The sequence below is a fragment of the Euphorbia lathyris genome, chromosome 1 (assembly GCF_963576675.1).
Source record: "Euphorbia lathyris chromosome 1, ddEupLath1.1, whole genome shotgun sequence".
Classification (NCBI taxonomy): Eukaryota; Viridiplantae; Streptophyta; class Magnoliopsida; order Malpighiales; family Euphorbiaceae; genus Euphorbia; species Euphorbia lathyris.
The window spans coordinates 38388659-38410064 of record NC_088910.1 but is presented as its reverse complement, the minus strand read 5'-3'; the positions used below and the strand labels follow the sequence as shown (position 1 = coordinate 38410064).

Sequence of the window (21406 nt, the reverse complement as noted above, 5' to 3'; positions counted from 1 at the left end):
TACCATATACACCTCCTCTTCAAAATCTCCATGAAGGTAAACGTTATTGATGTCTAATTGTTGTAATGACATCCCCTTGCTAATGTTATAGCCAATAAAGTTCTCATTGTAGCAAATTTTGCCACTGGGGAAAAGGTTGATATGAAATCCACACCTTCAAGTTGAGTGAATCCCTTTGCTATGAGTCTGGCTTTGAACCTTGCTACGCTCCCATCTACTTTGTGCTTCAACCTAAAGACCCATATGCATCCAATGGTTCTTTTCCCTGCAGGTAAGGTGTTGTGATGCTATGTGCCGTAGCGACATAGTAGTCGTTGAGGTATGTTGGTGCAGTCTTAACTCTGGTAGATCTCATTATTGTTGGTTCAATAAGGGTATTGCTAGTATTGGATATGTTTTATGTCATATCATCATCATTTGGTGTATGATCTACATTTTCATTCATTTTTATATAATAATAGAATTTTAATTTAGTAACGTAGAACTTTTCATTAAAAAAACGAGTGAAAAATATACTAAAATTTATCAAAATAGGAGAAATGAAAAAATAATTTGAGGAAGAGGGTTCAAAATTTAGTACCGTCTTCACTCTGGTAGATCTCATTCGATTGAGCGGTTTTAAACCCTCTTCCTCAAACTCATCTTAAACCATCACACAATACATGTTAAATAGTCACGGTTTCTGATTTTAGAATAGAACAATGACTCGATAATTTTTACTTAGTTCAGAGACTTAATTGATGATTTCAATAATTTAAGGTTCTAATTGATTTAAGTTGATGCATTGAATGGTTTACTTCAAGCAAAAAATTCTATTTTAATGGATTCAATTAAAAATTCGAAAACACCAAAGAGTTTAAACTAACGATTTGGTTAGGTTCTATTTATTGAACTTATTCGTGCATTGAATTTTATTCCAAAGATTTAGGTGATTTTTGGTATATCGTACTAGAATGTAATACTCTGTCTGTTCCATAATACATGTCTTTTAAGGTTAATGCACACTAATTAAGAAATGCAATTAATTTTAAGTAAAAGACTTTGTTACCCTAGTAACTTTATCTATTCCCAAAGCAAAAAGTCAACTTAAATAAGGATATATTTGATAAAAGTAAATTAATGTGCATAGATTGCAGCAAAATGACACGTATTGTGGAACAAAAAAACTTCTCTATAAAGACATGGATTGTGGAACGGAGGGTGTAAAGTAAGCAAATTTAAAAAATTAATACAATGTAATTATCATTTACATTCCCATGTTTATTAAGCTAAGCTAAATATGATCATAAATTTTTTTTACTCAATGAATAATTTAAAATCACATTTAGCTAAATATGATCATAAATTTATTTCCAAATGATTTCTTCCAAAGAATATCTGCCTAAGAATTGAGTTCAATTTTCTTCAGTTTCAATCAAAATCAATCAGAGTATGATTTCCCCCATTTTTAGGGAGCATATTTGTCTTCCACACCCAAAATTGAACAGAACCAAAGATGACATTCTAACTTTGAAATCTTTTTATCTATGTTTTCCTACGTAAAACAATAGTCGCTAATTATTCATGAGATTGCTGCACCAGAATAATTGACCACTTATTTTAATTGTAAGAAAGGAAAAGTAAATATATATTGCAAGATTTGAAAATAGTACAAATAGAATACTTCAAAAAAAAAAAAAGTTCCTTACTGAAATTCATCAAATCTCAGGATCAGAACTTCTTTCTTCTTTAGGAGGTGCAAACTGTTTGCTAAGCCTGGATTTTGTCCATGGATCCAGAGGTTCTCTTTGTGGTGGTTGAGGCACCGGAGGTTTCGACTGCCTAAGCTCATTTTCTCTGTCAATAAACCTGTCAAATGGGTAACCCAGACCCTTTAATCATGCAATACCAAAATCCGAAAAAAATAAGGAAAAAAAAGAAGAAGAAATAGAATAAAGACGTAAAAGTATTCAAAATCAATATTCACATTTATTCCAGGACTGGACATACTTCAAATTCATTTTAAGTACCCATCAACAGGCATTATCCATAAAGCATTCATCTGCTGTAGCCTGAAGGCATATGCATATCCGTCTACCAGTTGCGTTCACATGGACCCTGATGACCACGTAAATTTGATCATTCACCGTTAGATCTAGGCGGATTAAATATAAGCCTTAGGATGTTTTGAATCTCCACCTTAGGATTTTAATCCGCCTAGATCTAACGGTGAATGACCAAATTTATGTGGTCATCAGGGTCCATGTGAACGCAACCGATCCATCTACAGGATACAACTTGAACGCATGTTCTTCACAAGACTTTTTATCTTATAATTTAGACCAGTCTCACCAGAAATTTACGAAATCTTTGGTGCTCATATTGCACAATCTTGACCATTGCTGATTCTGGATTGCACAATCTAGACTAAAGGAGCATAAGCAATTTCGAGTTAACAAAAATTCTTAGTTGAAATTCATTTCCTTGTAGAAATTAGAACATGTCTGTGTTCGCTACTAGCATTAGATATAAAAATATATTCACATTCCTTTCTTTCTTTCAAATCTAGACTAATTCAAGCTCGCTAGTAATCTAGATGCAAATGGAGGACATCATTTTGAAAATTAGTTAATCCCTCCAGTGGCAATTGCATTCTCCATAGATCAAGAAGTCTGCATAGGAACTTAAAATGGAGTTCTAACTGTGACCTGAGTATAATTCTCAAAAATATGATGCACTGCCTGCTTAGTCATTAATACTACAGACCATAAATGAGTTATAACCAACAAGAAAATCAAGTTTCATCCAAATGAGAAAATTCAATATAACATCTACTAGAGTGAGAAACGAGTCTTTCAGTAAAATAAACAGTTCAGTTAACAAAGATATTACTCGATGTAGGCCATTGGTGCAGCATCACCAACTCTTATACGGGTTCTAAGTAGTCTCGTGTAACCACCTGCTCTGTCCCTGTAATACAGAATATAAAGCCAAAACTAAAACACCATACAGATGAAAACAGGAAAAAAATAATACACCATTGACAAAATGTTTACTTGTAACGATAAGCCAATTCTGTGAATAGCTTATGAAGGACATCATCCCCCCTCACAAAACCAGCTGCACGCCTTGCAGCAGAAAGGGAGCCCTACAATTATTTTCCCGAAATTATTTATTAAGAAAAACTATTTATGGTGAATAAGCAATTTGTGCTGATAGGTTCACATAAAATACAATATTGAAGAAGCGACGAGTGGATTGTGCTCTCAATCGTAAAATTACATATCATTGGAGCTCCTGAGCAACATTTCAAAGTATCCCATGTGGTTCCAATACATAAGAGCTCCAAAGGAGCATGCCTGACACAATCAGTAATCAATTGAAATGCCTCAAACAAAACGGAAAAAACATTATTTAAGGAACAGAGAAAATCAAGGAATTCTAGACCATAAGAACCCACCAATCAATCAAACATGTAACAGTGATACCAACTCTATTATGGCCAGTTTTCTACTCAAGGTCACTCCAATTATACATGTTTCCAATCATTTAGACAATTAGATAAGGTTCTTGGTTGAAAAAACAAAAAATTGACAATTAGCATGTTGTTGCTAAGATGCTTGGAAGTTGAACTTGGCCAAGTTAGCATTACACCTCTATCATTTGAACAACATAATGGAACTAAAGTATGGGATATACAGAACAAATTGAACAATATAAGTTCTTCAGCTAACCTCTTTTCCAAGCTGTACCATATTATCAGCAAGTCGTCGAATCTCTTTGGCCTGAAAATTGAGAAACAAAACAAAGATGTTCAGTCTGGTATTTTCTCTATTATGTAATCAAATTTCGGGACATGAGAATAAAACAAAACAAAGAAACAACTACTGCAAGAAGCCTACTCCAATAGTATCCGACCCCAAGAGATAACATAGACACTTAAATAGATCGAGACAGAAAGAGCACCCTTGTGATCAATGCCATATATATTATATACCAGTGTTTTCTCTTCTTTGTATTTATATAAAGTAATTGATATAAAAATAGCATTGAAAAAAGCATACAAACAATAGAAGTTGAATCAAAAAATTAATTTCCATAAACCCTAGAAAAACCCTCGAAATGTAGAAAGGACATAAAGCAAATGGAAATACCTTGGCAACAGTGGTTTCAATTCGTTCATGCTTCACTAATTGAGAGACCATTGTTCTAGAATTACAGAAGAATATATTAATGAAGCTATTGAATTAAATTAATTGGAAGATTAGAAGCAGGAAAGAGAGTAAATCGACAACCTAAGCATAGCCATACGGTGACCCGTGGGTCGACCCAGCTTTCTGAATTTCGTCATTCCCGCAAAGACAGAGAGAACGAATGTTGAATTGGATGAATTTGTGGATAGTGAAGAGAAACAAAGAAGCAAAGTTTTCTTCCCCCGATCAGGGCAAGGCTCCAAACGATTTATTCAACTGAATAATTGTTAAATTATTATTTAATGGATGTATTAAAAAAATACTATATATGTACCTTATAAATGTAATTGGAATTATTTATTTTATAAATCTACTATCTATATATAATATAAAACAGTAACGATCGAACTGAGTTGTCACTTCCTCATTTTTTACTGATAAAAAATATAATAAAAAGTATAATATATTAACTTTAGTTATATTATTATATTGATTTATAAAAAGATTATTTTATCCGTACTATATCTAAGAGTTCTACAGAATTTAAATTAATCCCTAAATCTCTTTAATTCTCTGCATATCTATATCTAAAAGTTCTACATAATTTAAATTAATCCCTAAAATCTCTCTAATTCTCTGCATATCTATATGTAATATAAAACAGTAACGATGGAGCTGAGGTGTAATTTCCTCCTTTTTTACTGATAAAAAATATAATAAAAAATATAATATATTAACTTTAGTTATATTATTATATTGATTTATAAAAAGATTATTTTATCCGTACTATATCTAAGAGTTCTACAGAATTTAAATTAATCCCTAAAATCTCTTTAATTCTCTGCATACCTATATCTAAAAGTTCTACATAATTTAAATTAATCCATAAAATCTCTCTAATTCTCTGCATATCTATATATAATATAAAACAGTAACGATGGAGCTGAGGTGTCATTTCCTCCTTTTTTACTAATAAAAAATATAATATATTAACTTTAGTTATATTATTATATTTATTTATAAGAAGATTATTTTATCCGTACTATATCTAAGAGTTCTACAGAATTTAAATTAATCCCTAAAATCTCTGTAATTCTCTGCATATCTATATATAAAAGTTCTACATAATTTAAATTAGTCCTTAAAATCTCTCTAATTCTCTGCATATCTATATATAATATAAAACAGTAACGATGGAGCTGAGGTGTCACTTCCTCCTTTTTTACTGATAAAAAATATAATAAAAAATATAATATATTAACTTTAGTTATATTATTATATTTATTTATAAGAAGATTATTTTATCCGTACTATATCTAAGAGTTCTACAGAATTTAAATTAATCCCTAAAATCTCTCTAATTCTCTGCATATCTATATCTAAAAGTTCTACATAATTTAAATTAGTCCTTAAAATCTCTCTAATTCTCTGCATATCTATATATAATATAAAAATAGTAACGATGGAGCTGTGGTGTCACTTCCTCCTTTTTTACTGATAAAAAATATAATAAAAAATATAATATATTAACTTTAGTTATATTATTATATTTATTTATAAAAAGATTATTTTATCCGTACTATATCTAAGAGATCTACAGAATTTAAATTAATCCCTAAAATCTCTCTAATTCTCTGCATATCTATATATAATATAAAACAGTAACGATGGAGCTGAGGTGTCACTCCCTCCTTTTTTTACTGATAAAAAATATAATATGAAATATAATATGTTAACTTGAGTTATATTATTATATTTATTTATAAAAAGATTATTTTATCTGTATTATATCTAAGAGTTCTACAGAATTTAAATTAATCCCTAAAGTCTCTCTAATTCTCTGCATATCTATATCTAAAAGTTCTACATAATTTAAATTAATCCCTAAAATCTCTCTAATTTTCTGTATATCTATATCTAAAAGTTCTGCATAATTTAAATTAATCCCTAAAATCACTCTAATTCTCTGCATATCTATATTCTATATATAATATAAAACAGTAACGATAGAGCTGAGGTGTCAGTTCCTCCTTTTTTACTAATAAAAAATATAATATATTAACTTTAGTTATATTATTATATTTATTTATAAAAAGATTATTTTATTCGTACTATATCTAAAAGTTCTACAGAATTTAAATTAATCTCTAAAATCTCTCTAATTCTCTGCATATCTATATCTAAAAGTTCTACATAATTTAAATTAGTCCCTAAAATCTCTTTATTTCTTTGCATATCTATATATAATATAAAACAGTAACGATGGAGCTGAGGTGTCACTTCCTCCTTTTTTATATCATTAATTGTAATTATTAATTATATTTTTGTTAATATTTATATATTAAGATGAATCCGTGCATCGCACGGGTCAAAAACTAGTTATTTTCTATTTGTAGTCCGTAGGTAAAATTAAACATTTTATGCACTTATTAATCACATTATAAATGTAACACATTATCGTTATCAATATGCTCGTTAGATTAATTTCAATACGAATTAATTCATCCAATTAATCTCAAAGAGGAATAAGATATTAATTCTTGCAAAAATAATTTTTATCTCCTACTAAAACAGTTTAAACTTTGATTCGTTCTTTTTTAAGAGTGCTTATAGAAAATTGAAAGTAGGAAATTGTCCCTTATCTATTTAATTGTGCATAAATTATAGTTTGATTCTTATTAAAAATTATTATTTTCACAGTAAGCTATTATTCTATAAATTATAAATTGTAATTAGGGATAAGTACAAAAAAAATGCTTGTGGTATACTGGATTTGCGAACTCGGCCCTGTGGTTTTTTTTATAAACGGAGGTCTGTGTTACAAACCGTTAGCAAACAGAGGGTAAATTGACTAACGGTATTAAAATTCAAAGAGAAAAGAGTTAATTTGGTCCTTATATTTATTAATTTTATAAATTAACCCCCTAATTATCTAATTATCACAAATAAACCCCCATTTTGGAAGATGAACTCAAACCTAATCCCTCTCTTTTACAATTCTTACAATCCCTAAAGAAAACTGCAAAAGATCTACAGAACAATTCCATTTTCATCATCCAAAACCCCCAACCCGCTATTGAAGCTCTGTTAGACCTTCAAACTCAAAAACAAAGCATATTTTCTTCCTCCTCAAATCTTTCTCTCTTATTATCACGCCTAGAAACCCTAAAAAACTCCAATAGCTATGGCCTCAAAGCCCTCCTCCGCCGCCAACTCATCAATTACAGAATCTAACAACTCGCATTCGAAATTGAAGCTGAAGTTCAAACCTTAATCGATCGAGAATGCATTCGGATTCTCGCGAACTTGAATCGAGAAACAGACACCGAGGATGAGAAATTGAAGGGACTGAGAGCTTTCGAGAACCGTTTGTTACAGGGTTTCGACAGCGAGTTTCAAGAACTGATTCTGAAATCAAAGGGGTTTCCGATTCTCGAAGCTTTAATCGCCGATTCAACTCGCTCAAATGAACTCCGAGAGCAATCGGCGTTTTGTATCGTCGCTTTAGTCAGATTCAACAGAGATGTGTTTGTCGGATTGATTCTGATGGGATCGACTGTTGAATCTTTGATTTCAATGGCGTCCGAAGGTTCAATTCGAGCTCTCCGTTCATTAATCAGATTAATCAAGATTCCACTAATCGACGAACTCGAACTACTCGGAGAAATCCCTAGAATCATCAATCTCTATGACTCCTCTGAAGATCTGTCAATTCAGGTAGCCGCCATGGATTGTATCTGCGAGATTGCGTATTTTGCGAGAAAAGAAGTGATTGAAACTATGATAAGAGAGAATTTGATTGAGAAACTGATGGAGTTGCAGAGATCTGGAGATGAAGAAACTGAATAGACGAAGAAGCCATTTGCGAGCTGTGTGAGGAGATTTGGGATAATTAGATAATTAGATAAGTAGAGGTTTATTTGTGATAATTAGATAATTAGGGGGGTTAATTTATAAAATAAATAAATATAAGGACCAAATTGATTCTTTTCTCTTTGAATTTTAACACCGTTAGTCAATTTACCCTCTGTTTGCTAACGGTTTGTAACACAGACCTCCGTTTGTTAAAAAAAAAACCACAGGGCCGAGTTTGCAAATCCGATATACCACATGCATTTTTTTTTGTACTTATCCCTTGTAATTATTTGGGTTTTGGATGAGTTAAAATTTTATGTGAAACAAGCTAGTTTGGATTTCAATTATATAAATATGTACAAATATCACATGTATTGAACTGTATATAACGTAAAAATATAAAAAAAAAATTGAGAAAGGGAAAAGCAATATATCTGGTAATATAAAATTAATTGAAAGTATAGTCCTACCAAAAGGAACAAAATTTATTATAAATAGTGCATTGATTTTCTAAAATCTCATAGAAATTTGTTAAGTTTTAAATATATTCACATAAATGGATATCACATTGAGAATGTAAATATAATTTCAGGGGAAAATATTCACTAGAAAATTTTAATACTTTATCCTTTGGTTTATATTTCTCATTTATCAATGTGATTGAAGCAAATCTTACCGTAAACCATATGAGTCTATAGATTTAGATACTTATAAGATATGACATTATAGATTGAGTCATCTATTTCTATAATGATGAGAAAAATTATAGAAATTTGTACTGGCATCCATTGAAGAGCCAGACAATTCTTTAAAATAATGGATTTTTTTCGTGCTGCTTGTTCTCAAAGCAAATTAATTATAAGGCCATCAAAGGATAAGATTGGAATTAAATCATCGACATTTTTAGAACGCATTTAAGACGATATATGTCGACCAATTCATCCACCATGTGGATCATTTAGGTATTTTATGATTTTAATTGATGCTTCTACTCGATGGTCACATGTATATTTATTATCATCACGTAATATTGCTTTTGCGAGATTACTTGCTCAAATCATTACCTTAAGAACACAGTTTCATGATTATCCAATTAAGACAATTCGACTTGATAATGCTGGTGAATTCACATCCCACACATTTTATAATTATTGTATGTCACTTAGGATAAGTGTTGAACATCGTGTAGCCTATGTTCATACACAAAATGGTTTAGCATAATGATTTATTAAACGTCTACAATTAAACACTAGACTTTTACTCATGCAAACTAATCTTTCTACATATGTATGGGAATATGCAATTTTACATGCACCAACTCTTATATATATTAGACCGATAAACTATCATAAGTATGTCCATTACAATTAGATTTTGGTCATGAGCCCAATATTGTTCATTTAAGAGTTTTTGGATGTGCAATATATGTTCTTATTGCTCCATCACTTCGTACTAAGATAGGTCCTCAAAGGAGATTAGAAATTTATGTTGGATATGGATCTCTCTCAATAATTAAATATCTTGAGTCTTTAACGGGCGATATGTTTACTACATGATTTGCATATTGACATTTTGATGAATCCATATTTCCTAAATTAGGGGGAGAAAATAAAAATGTGGAAAAAATAATAACATGGAAATCTTCATCATTTTCTCACATGGATCATAAAACAAAGGATTGTCAACAAGAAGTTCAGAAAATAATTTATCTTCAAAATTTAGTAAATCAGTTACCAAATACACTTGATGATCCAAAACCAATAACAAACTCACGTACCAAACAAAGGATTGTCAACAAGAAGTTCAGAAAATAATTCATCTTCAAAATTTAGCAAATCAGTTACCAAATGCACTTGATGATCCAAACCAGTAACAAAATCACATATACCAGCAGTTAATGCACTAATTCATATTGAGATTCCTGGAGAAAAATTTGATGATCGTTCTCAAATACGTCTGATGCATGGAAGACCTATTGGTTCAAAAGATAAAAATCCTAGAAAAAGAATTAGTTAATAATAAGAATAATTCTATCGAAAATATATAGTACTAGCATAAATACACTTCATGAAGAAGTGCAAACGCCTGAAGTTGTTAAAATGAAGAGATTTTAATAAATCATATTAGTTCTAAAAAAAAGATGTAATGGAAAGGAAATAGTTGTGGTCCAAATTTTTACGAGTAAATTATACCAATGGTACTTGAACTATTCCTCAGTTCACACTTTGGTACCTGAATTACATTTTGTTCCAAAAATATACCACAAATATGTGTGACAGGACATTTAAGTGCATTTCTCCGATTTATGATCGGTCAACGTTTGTTTGACCATTTCTAACTTAAAAATAGTGGGACCTACCTAATACCTAAAAGGTAGAAAGACCTAAATACCTTTATTCATTTTCCTCCATACTAATCACAAATTTCGAACATCCATAATCTCTCTCTCCTTTACAGTTCATTCCAACAGTCTCTCTCTGCTTATAGTTCTTCCATTTTTCGTTCTCTCTTCAACTATTCTGCAAAGACGAAGAAACCCAATTGATATTTCAGTTGAGTATTACAAACTCACCATTGATGAGTGTAACTCTGAACCGTATGCCGAAGAAACCCATCTCTGAAAGCTTCGATTGAAAGAGGTATGCATGCATGCTTTTATTAGCTATAGTTTCTTCTGGGTTTTTGACCTACCTACCTATCTTCTTCTTTTTTTGGTTTATTATAGTTTATTTATTTTTCTCTTCTCACCTTCTTCTGGTTTGATTCTGGTTTATTTTATATTTCGCGATTCTCACTCGTTATGGGATTTCAAATGCAACGACCCATATTTGTGTGATATTTGGTGGTCTCGCGTTGAAAACACTGCAATGGAATTCCCATGTAAGTAAAATGTAGTTAATCTTTTGTTTTTTTAGCCTATGTAGAGCATGTAAAAATTATTGTCTGTATGTGTGGTTGATGAAAAGAGGGTTTTAAATTTTTTATAGGCTTTATTGTCGCTTTATTGACCCTTTATTATCATATTCTGCGAAAAAACTTTATTTTCTATGTATGTTTGTGTATGTTGTCGCTTTAATACACTTTGACCTAAAAAAATGGATATTTTACAATTATCATCCATTACAATGGAAGAGTGAAGGGACAATCTTACGTGGATGAGGAAATTTTCATACGACCAGATTGCCATTGGGATAGGTTGTCCCTAGTGGCAATTGATGCAAAATTAATGAGCTTGAACTACAATTGCTAATCGCCTAAAGGAAGTGTTGCATCTTATTATTTCTTTGTTTCAAAGTGCCTTTATCTCAGGTCGCTTGATCACCGATAATGTCATGCTTGCTTTCGAGGTAAATCGCTTTCTTAACCGTAAAACTCAGGGAAAGTCTAGGGTGGTCTCTCTCAAATTAGACATGGAAAAAGGCAAATGACAGAGTCGAATGGGACTTTGATAGGGGTCAAAAAAACCCTATCTTTGGGTACGGTTTTAGGACAGTTTTTAGTGTTATTTCATGAATAAGCGAGCAATTCTCGCATTTAATGCCTTTGTGTGAGTTAGTTAGGAATTGGAAATGTTTTATTAACTTTTTATTGTTTAGGCTCGTTTTCTGATCATTTTAGGCAAATAAGGCCAAAATGGCATGTATGTTATAATTCTGTTATCTTTTATAGCTAATTGATCCACCAAAAGTCGCACCAAACGGAGCGTTTGCTTAAAATGAGCGATTGGTGGGTCAATTTAGCCTCGAGACTAATGTTATTTGGAGTTTTCGTGCATGCGCATGGATAAATTCGGGCGAAAATTACATCGTGGAACATCGAGCAACCGTGTGGAAGCGTGCAGGGCAAAACGGCTCGTCGAACTGGCCTTTTTAGGCCAGCTCGCCGGGCGAGCTGGCCATTATAGGCCAGCTCGTCGAGCTGGCCTCCAGGGGCCTGCTCGGGCGAGCTGGCCTGCAAGGGCCAGCTCGCCGAGCAGCGCGCCCTGCTCGGCGAGCTGACCTGCGGAAATTGGTCAAAAATCTCAGTTTTGCCCCCACGACTCCACGACCGGTCCCATGACTTCCCACCTGTATAAGGACACGAAATAGGTCAAAAAGAGGGCCCGAGCTACAACTATAAATAGAACTTTTCCATTGTAAATTAGATATCTTTCATTATTGTAATTTACTTTAGCTTTCCCCTTGAAGTTCCTCTCCATCTCCTCCATCTTCTTCAACCTCCATTGAAGCTCCTTCAAAGCTGTTCACCGAGGAATATTCAAGGTCCGTCCTTAAGACCTAGGAAGCTGACGGTAGAGTAGACAGGTTCCCTGAAGGGATTTTCGTATCACCTTTTATCTTTCCTTGTTTGTACTCTTTGATACAGTCTATGAATCCTAGGCTAATTGTATCATGTGACATTGTTCTTCGTCTTTAATAATATTTTAGCTCTTATTCTGTTCTATGATTAATTGTTTAATCTTTGTCTTACGCTTTATTCAATTGGTTTAACTCATTCAAAAGCCCCAAAATCTAGTAGGCACATATTGCGAGCTGAATCTGACCTAGTCAGAGCCTAGGAGATTGACGACCTCTTAGTTGATTAAGCCCAAATTGCTGAGCCTTAGACCTAGTTTCGGCCTTACAAGGGAATCACGCACTAGGAACTTCAGGAGGGTAAGTAGGGTTAATCGCCTTGAATACAAGTGACTTAGATTAGGTTTTTAATCAATAGACCTAATAACCTAACTTCATTATTATCGTTCATACCATGTTCCTTCGGGTAATTGCATTAGTGAAAGATCACCTAGGAGTATTATAACTTAATTAGGAGTAGTTTAACTTAATTAGGCGTAGAATAACTTAGCTAGAATTAGTATAACTTAGCCAGGAGTAGTGTAATTCAACCTAGGAGTAGATTAACTTAAACAAACAAATTCAAAACCCACAAAGCCTAGATAACACCCGAGACCAAGTAGCTCGATACTTGTGGTAAATAAGTCCTGTGGATTCGATACCTGGACTTTCCAGATTTTATTACTTGATAACAACAGGGTACACTTATCCCTTAGTGAGCCTTGTGGTACCGAACGCCGTGAGGCGCATCAAACTTCCTACGACAGATAATACTCAAGCTGGGCTTCCAGAACAATTGGATCAGTTTAATTATGCAGTGCGTTACCAAAGCTTCTTACCACATCATCAATGGCGAGCATGTTATTGGCTCTATTCTCCTTCAACGTGGACTCCGTCAAGGGGATCCGATTTCTCTATGTTGGTCCCGTGTAACGTGATGATACTAGTTCCAAGGGGGGGTTAGGAACTATTTAAAAAATTTCACGTAAGGCTGGCTTATATTTAGAATTTAGACTTCTTCAAAGTCTATTTGCACAGTGACACTGAGTAAGCTTCAGATGCAAGCTTAGTCAACAGGTGACTAAGTTTGGATCTGTCCTTGAGTTAGGAAATAGCACTTGAGTCTATTCCTGAACTCAGCTTTTCAGTTCACTCAACTCAGCTTATGTTCTTTTTGGCACTTAACTAGGCAGTATTATAGCAAGCAATATGTTTAAGGAGATAAGGGTTAGAAGGATATTACTCATCAGACGTATCCTGGTTCGGCCTCTCCGCCTACGTCCAGTCCCCGGAATTCCTTCCGAGATTTTCAGAATCCTCTACTGAGCTCTTTAAAGGTAGAGCACAAAACCTTTTACAATAGACACTGAGTATACAAGAGTACCTTCCTCTTTTCCTCTACTCAATTCTATCTCTACCAATGAGTACTATAACCGAGTACTCAGCTTATCCTTTCTATCTTCTAGAAATGATAAGTGTTTTGTTCTAAACAACAATTACTAAGAACACTTTAGATGAAATGAAATCACTCTAGACTTGTACACAAGGATTGGAATTGGTGTAAGGATTTTTGCTTTGCTTTTCAACACAGAACTTCAAGTAGTAATTTGGTCAGCGTTTCGACTTGATGAAGATCTGCATCGAATGAAGTGATTGAGAGGCTTATTTATAGTGACACTTGAGGCACCGGTTATTTCGAATTTCGAAATAACCGTTGGAGGGAAACGGCTTCCTGTCGCTTTCACTCAGTCAGTGCTCAGCGTCCTTGGCCAATCAAATTCTTGTATCTTCTGTCTTCGGCAGTGCTCAACAGCTTTGCTTCAGGCTTGGCAGAATGTTTGCACATTTATGGCAAAGTCTTCCAGACAGCTTCTGCGTCTTCTGATCTTTACCCAAAGTAGAAATACTTTGTCTGGAAGTTTGTTCAGGTCACCCGCTAACCTGACCTCCTTGTCGCACAACTCAGCAGCTTCGTTATGAAGCTTTAGCTTGAAGTCTTCTCGATCCTTCTTCTTGCTGGGCTTGCGTTTCATAAAGTTGGAGCTGCGTTTTGATCTGTTTGGGCCGCATGGCTTTCTTCTGTTGATTTGGGCTTGACTTTCTCTTGTGGGCTTTTGGGCCTTATATTTTAATGTCTTTGATCTTGTAATATAATTAACTCAACATTGAACAAACACATTAGTACAAATAAATTCAAAGCATTTAAATTTAATGTGTTGGAATATTTTTATCATGAGAATTTAATTCTACTTAAATAATTTTGTCAAATCAAAATCATGTGGAAAGGTGTTTCAACACTCTACACTTATTTTTTATCTGTGCTGAGGTCTTTCATCTGCACTACTGAAATTGGAAGCCGATGGCCGAATAAATGGGTGCAAAATTGCTAGAACAGCCCCACCTATTTCTCATCTATTTTTTTACTGATGACAGTTATCTGTTTTTCAGGGCTTCGGCTTTTGAGTGTGCTGAGATAAAATCACGCCTCATGTTATACGAAAGAGCTTCAGGACAAAAGGTAAACTTTGCAAAATCATCGGTTTCGTTTAGTCGCAACTGCTCCCTTCCTAACAAAAACTACATGAGCTCTCTGCTTAGGGTCTCTATTGCCACCTCTCCGGGGAAATATCTTGGTTTACCATCACTGATAGGCCGGAATAAAATACAAATTTTTAGTCACATTGAAGAGCGGGTTTTCGCACGGCTAAACAATTGGAAGTCGAAGTACTTGTCTCGGGCTGGTAAGGAAATCCTTTTGAAGCCGGATGTTCAAGCTTTGCCCTCTTATGTGATGAGTTTGTTTCTGCTGTCTATTACTTTATGTTCGTATTTGGAAAAACGTATGAATGCTTTCTGGTGGGGTTCTAGAGGCACTAATGGAAAGGGGCTTAGATGGCAATCTTGGGATAAGTTATGCATCACTAAGAAGCTGGGAGGTATGAGCTTTCAAAAGCTGCACCAAGTCAATCTAGTCCTCCTAGGCAAACAAGCATGATGACTATTATCTAATCTGGATTCTCTGGTTGCGAGAGTATACAAAGCAAGGTACTACCCTTTCTTATCTTTCTCCTCTGCTAAGCTTCATTATAATCCCAGCTTCATATGGCGTAACATCCTTACTGCTCAAAACCTGGTTACTGATGGTGCTAGATGGGTTGTTGGGAATGGTGCGTCTATTGATATCTGGAGGGACCCATGGCTGTCAGATTCTGCTAACCCTCGTGTTATCATCCGCACTTGTCCGATTTGGGAAGTGACTTGGTTCAGTCGTTGTTGAGGCATGATGGCCTGGGATGGGATTCCGAGGTGGTGTCTAATGTGTTCTTAGAGAGAAACAAAAATATCATTGAATGCATCCTAATCAGTAGAAGAAAGATTAAAGACGAGTGGGCTTGGGACGGGGATTCATCTAGCAGATACACGGTCATTATGCCTCCTTCTACTCTCATGGGATTCGTCATTATGCCTCCTTCTACTCTCGTGGTTTTGGTCCCATGGCTGTCCATTTGGAATTTACACATTCCACCGAAGGCAAAAAACCTATTGTGACGAACCCTTGCAGAATGTCTGCCTACTTTGGCGCCCTTATAGCAGCGCTTCATCCTAGTGCCAGATAGTTGCCCATATGTGCTTAATCTCCTGAATCAGTTTTTCATGCTCTGGTAAGCTGTATATACGTCCATAGAATTTGACGGTTTTCTCTCATTGGCGATTGTAGTGCTCTTTATTCAGACTTTCACTCCTTTTGGAACCATATTATCGACCTTAGAAATCCCCACGCGTCTGAACAGGATGTGATGATTTGTTGGGAAGTATGGTTTGCTAGGAACAATTGGGTCTAGAATCACAAGTCGGAGCCAGCTTCTATGTGTTTTAGCAAGGCTACAACCTCTCTTTCTCGTTGGCAGTTAGCCCAAGTCCCTTTCTCTCAGGTTCAGTCGGGTGTTGTTCCTCCGTCTGTTTGGGTTCCACATCCATCGGGTAAACTGAAGCTAAATTTTGATGCGGCTATCTTCTCGGTGACTAATTCGGTGGGCTTCGGTATGATCCTTCGTGATGACAGGGGGAATTTTGTGGCTGGTCGCAATGGCAGGCTAAACAGCCTGATTAAACCGCTAATGGCTGAAGCCCTGTCCTATCATGAGGCTTTACTGTGGGTAAAAGCATGGGTCGGTGCCTCAGTGCTGGTGGAATCAGATGCTCAGACACTTGTGCATGCTGTGGGGAGGGATCACGCCTACTGTTCGTCTTTAGGTTTGATTATTGATGATTGTAAGCTCTTATTGTCTGAGCTAGAAGTAAATTGTTTAGTTTTTGTCAAGAGATCAGCGAACTGTGTTGCTCATGTTTTCTCACGAGCTGCTGGTTCTATGGCTGACTCGGGAGAATGGCTTTTGTCACCTCCTCTGTTTGGAGGTTCTGTAGTAGCTGTTGATATGAATCAATAAAACGGAGTTTCATTTCGAAAAAAAATTCAATCCTTAAAATATATTAAAAATGATGATTTTCTTGATTTGACATAGTTATAGATAATTTTTAAAAATGGTATATTTATGTAATTTCACCAAAGACATATTGATAAAAGAGGAAATTAGTTGGTTGGCAAACTCTGGGCTGCCCAAATTTAATACACTATGGCCCCGTTTGGTACGCTGTAATGGACGTCGTAATGGAATGACCATTAGAATGGAGGTTCATTACCATGTTTGGTTAGTCATATCATTTTTGTCATAATGGGATCACCATTACATTATTCATTTTTTCTTTACAAATTTATGTAATGGGCATTATAAACAAAATAGTCATGAATCCCCATTACGATTAGCCCTTGTATTTTTATTACTAATGGTGAAATACGAAAAAAAAAACATAAAAACCGAAAAAATGCGAAAATGTGAAAAAACCGAAAACGAGAAAAAAATGCAAAAAAACGAAAAACATGAAAACGAGAAAAAATATGAAAAACACGGAAATGGTAAAACGAGAAAAAACAAGAAAAATGGTGAAAAAACCGAAAAACGAGAAAAAACACGAAAAAATGTGAAATGAAAAAACGAAAAAAAAAAAACAAAAATGAGAAAAACAACGAAAAAATGAAAAAAGAAATTGAAGAAAACATGAAAATCTGAAAAATGCAAAAAAAAACATGAAAATTGTATTTAACTAATATAAATATACGTATTGTAATGATAATTGTATTTTATGGATTTTATTAAAATTTACAACCAAACATGGTAATGTAATCATGATTCCATTACATTACACATTTGATTACATTACAACTTTGATTACATTACATTGCATTACAACGTACCAAATGGACCCTATGGGTTTGGGCAATGTCTATAATACTAGGGGTTGAATTGCTAAATTTTGAAACAGGAGAAAATATTCGTACAAATTGAAAAGGACTCAATTGACTTATAAGGAATAGTATAAGGACTGAGGTCTGCTTTTGCCAAAAACAAAGTAATAGTGAGCCCAAATGCTCCTATAAAAAGAAGCAAATCCTATTAACCCTAACCTTGTGAATCCCTTCCTTCCGTCTCAAGCTTCTCCGTGTAGGTAAATAATGGCCTTCAGTTTCTTTCTTCGCAGAGCCTCTGCTTCTATATTGCCTCTGGAAATCGGCTCAGCAGCCACAGTAATTTCCTCTGTTGTTAATGTTCAAAACCGTCACTTGTTCGGCAGTCAATTTCTCCCATTTTCGCGATTCTCGACGGCCAGCTGCGATAATATGGTTCGCATAATTGAATCCGATTACAGCGCCCAGAAATCCTCTAAGGTCAGTTCTTCATATCTGGTTTGCCGCATATGTCTCTTTGTTTTTGACCTGTTCCTCTCGTTAGTTTTCCAGTGAATGTCCTTTTTATGCAATGGCGTTGTTGGCAGCCTCTTGAGTGTTGTTTCAATTGAGTTTTGCTTGTTCTTTTCCATCTGTCGTCTCTCATATTCGATTTGTTATTTTATGTTGGGTCTCTTGGATTATGTTTTATATTCCAAAGTATCTTAACTTTCTTATTTGAGTTGTATTATGTGTTCTGTATTTGGATCCATGCTCCAGTTTGAGGGAAAGTGGATCAAGGATTTTCAATTTGTGGGGGCAAACTATATACGTAAAATAATAACTCTAACGTTTACAACTAGGAGCAATTTCACCCCTAACGTCTAAAATGGTGCAATTTTACCCATATAGATGAGACAATTGGTTATGGTGTAATAATGAGCTTATGGTGTGACATAATAAAACTAGTTTTGATGATAATTGAAAAAGGCAAGGTGGCAAATTTGTAAATAAAAGGAAACACAGGAGAGAGAAAATTGTTTTATTTCTTTTCTATAAAATACATTTTCCCGATCTTCCTAACTTCGTTTTTCGAAAATTTTTATACTGTTAGGCTCGTCTCAATTAGACGGTCATTTTTGAGATCCTTGTAGCTCAGGTAAAAAAAATTCCGGTGAACGGAATCCGGCGATTAGGTGGGCGTTTTCCGATGAGAAGCAATAAATATCCAGAAAATTCTCAAAAAAATTCAAAAAATGTCAAACATTATTCTGAAAAACTTTAATTCTTGGATCGAAGCGGGATTTCTTACGGTTTAGTCCCAATAAAACTTTTTCCTTAATTTTATCCATTTTACATGCTTCAACAATTTATTGGGTCAAAACCGTAAGAAATCTCATTTTGAGCCAAGAATTAAAATTTCTTAAAATGATGTTTTAAATGTTTTAAAAAATTTTGATAATTTTTTTGGTACGTTTTTTGTCCTACCTTTCAGCAGTATATGTTGGAAAAACCAGCACATACCGCTGGACGCCAGCACGTTGTTCTGAACCAGTGTACAAATTATTCTAATTAGTGTACCAATTGTTTCATATCAGTGTATCAATTGTTCCAACAAAAAAAATATATTGTTCCAACAGAATTCTTAAATTATTCCAACAGAATACTTATATTGTTTCGACAGTGTACGAAATTGTTCACGAAATTGTTCCAAATCAGTGTACCATTTGTTCCAACATAATACTGATATTGTTTCAACAGAATAAATCAGTGTATCAATTGTTTCAACAAAATAATTATATTGTTCCATCATAATACTTATATTGTTCCAACATAATAAATCAATTTACCAATTGTTCCAAATCAATTTTATTATCTATCGTCTTCAATTTCATTTTTGTTTTTTTAGTATTTAATATAGTATCTTCAAATTTAATATTAGTTATATTATTTAGAAAATAATTTTAATCCTTAAAATTTACTGAAAATAAAAAATTACCCTTAAAAATCAATAAATTATTTTCCTTTTTTTTAACTAAAAGGACGGGACGCGAAGGAGAGGCCGGACATCCCAACTAGGTTGGCACCCCCAGTACAAACCAACAACCCGAAAATTATTAAAAGAATCGGAAAAATTACAAAGAATGAGGAAGAAAGGAAGAGAACAGGAAAAGTAAAAAACTAAAGAAAATGAAAATGAGCTAGGTTACAGATGTCATCAAAAACGAAAGATTGGCAGAAGTAAGGAGCTGACGTCCACCAAACAATCGAAGAAGCCGTCTTGCCGAAGCTTGCTAACCGATCCGCTGCTTGGTTACCCTCCTTGTAAATGTGTGTGATTCGGCAGTTCATAGCAGAGACCCGAGTTAGACACTTGTACCAATCCTGTTTAACCTTCCAGGGAACCTTCGTGGACTTTGCAAGAAGTAAGTTGACGGCATAGAGCGAGTCCGATTCGATCCATAGGTAACGCCAGTCCCTCTCCCAGGCCGTGTCAACGGCAAAAATAATGGCTAATAATTCAGCAACATGCGCATAAGTGTCTGGGATCGGAAAAGCGAAACAACCCTTGACGAAGCCCCTACAATTTCTGAAAATACCTCCGGCTCCACCATTTCCGGGCGCACCAGACACGGCACCGTCCGTATTTACTTTAGTCCAACCAACGAGTGGCCGCAGCCAACGCACAAACAAATTTATGGATTTGTACTAGAGCAATCATAAAAATGACTAGCTGACAAATAAGATCCACAACATCCATCGTGTCTTAAAAGTGACATTGTCATTGTTAATTAAACTTCCATTTATCCCTATGATATCCATAATTTTATTATGGGTAAATTCCAAAAAAAACCCTTGTGGTTTCACTTATTGACAAAAAAAGATCTGTGCTTTTTTTTTTGTCAAAATGGGGATTGTGTTTAAGACTGTTAACCAAAACGCGAAAAAACAGCTAACCCCGTCAACTGAGCTGACGTAGCAGAGGGTATTTTTGTCCAGTTTTTTTTTTCTTTCATATAAAATGTCTCTCTTTCCATCAATAATCGATCACCAATTCAATTTAGTGTTTTTCCCCAATTTCTTCATAGATTGAGAAACCCTAGAAGTTAAATCCTAAATTGGGGAAAAACCCTAAATTAAATTGGTGATCGATTATTGATGGAAAGGGATGCCTTTTATATGAAAGGAAAAAAAATTGGACAAAAATACCCTCTGCCACGTCAGCTCAGTTGACGGGGTTAGCTGTTTTTTCGCGTTTTGGTTAACGGTCTTAAACACAATCCCCATTTTGACAAAAGAAAAAGCACAGACCCTTTTTTGTCAATAAGTGAAACCACAGGGGGTTTTTTTGGAATTTACCCTTTTATTATTTAGCAATTGTGATATTATTTTATAATATTTTCTCCTAAAGTATTCTCATAGGTAATATTTGATTCATTTTAGATGAAAAATTAATCAATATGTTAAATTTTTTTATCATATATGACAAAATTTTTAAAAAAATTCTCTATAAATAAATAAGAAAAAAACAATTCTTTATTTATCACATATTGGATTTATATGAAACACATGTTAAAAGTTATTTGATGTGGTAAAGAATTAACAAATTGGTTAATTTTTCATTCAAAACAGATTAATGTTCACGACAAAATATTACCAGAAGTTATTTTATGAGAATACTTTGAAGGAAAAATATTATCAAATTTTTATTTTTTGGTACACTGAGAAGGCACAAGCCCAGGAGAAAGCAAAACAGAAAA

The 21406-nt window shown here is 34.2% G+C and overlaps 1 protein-coding gene across 1 annotated transcript; it reads right to left on the bottom strand.

The window, feature by feature from the left end:
* Positions 1 to 1569: 1569 nt before the first annotated feature.
* Positions 1570 to 4462, bottom strand: LOC136228766 (uncharacterized). Its single transcript, XM_066017247.1, has 6 exons — positions 4275 to 4462; positions 4134 to 4188; positions 3714 to 3764; positions 3036 to 3127; positions 2872 to 2949; positions 1570 to 1848 (listed from the first exon to the last, which is right to left on the bottom strand). Exons 1-6 carry the CDS (start codon positions 4328 to 4330, stop codon positions 1698 to 1700), a joined length of 483 nt encoding a protein of 160 aa, XP_065873319.1. The 5' UTR covers positions 4331 to 4462; the 3' UTR covers positions 1570 to 1697.
* Between the last annotated feature and the right edge of the window lie 16944 nt (positions 4463 to 21406).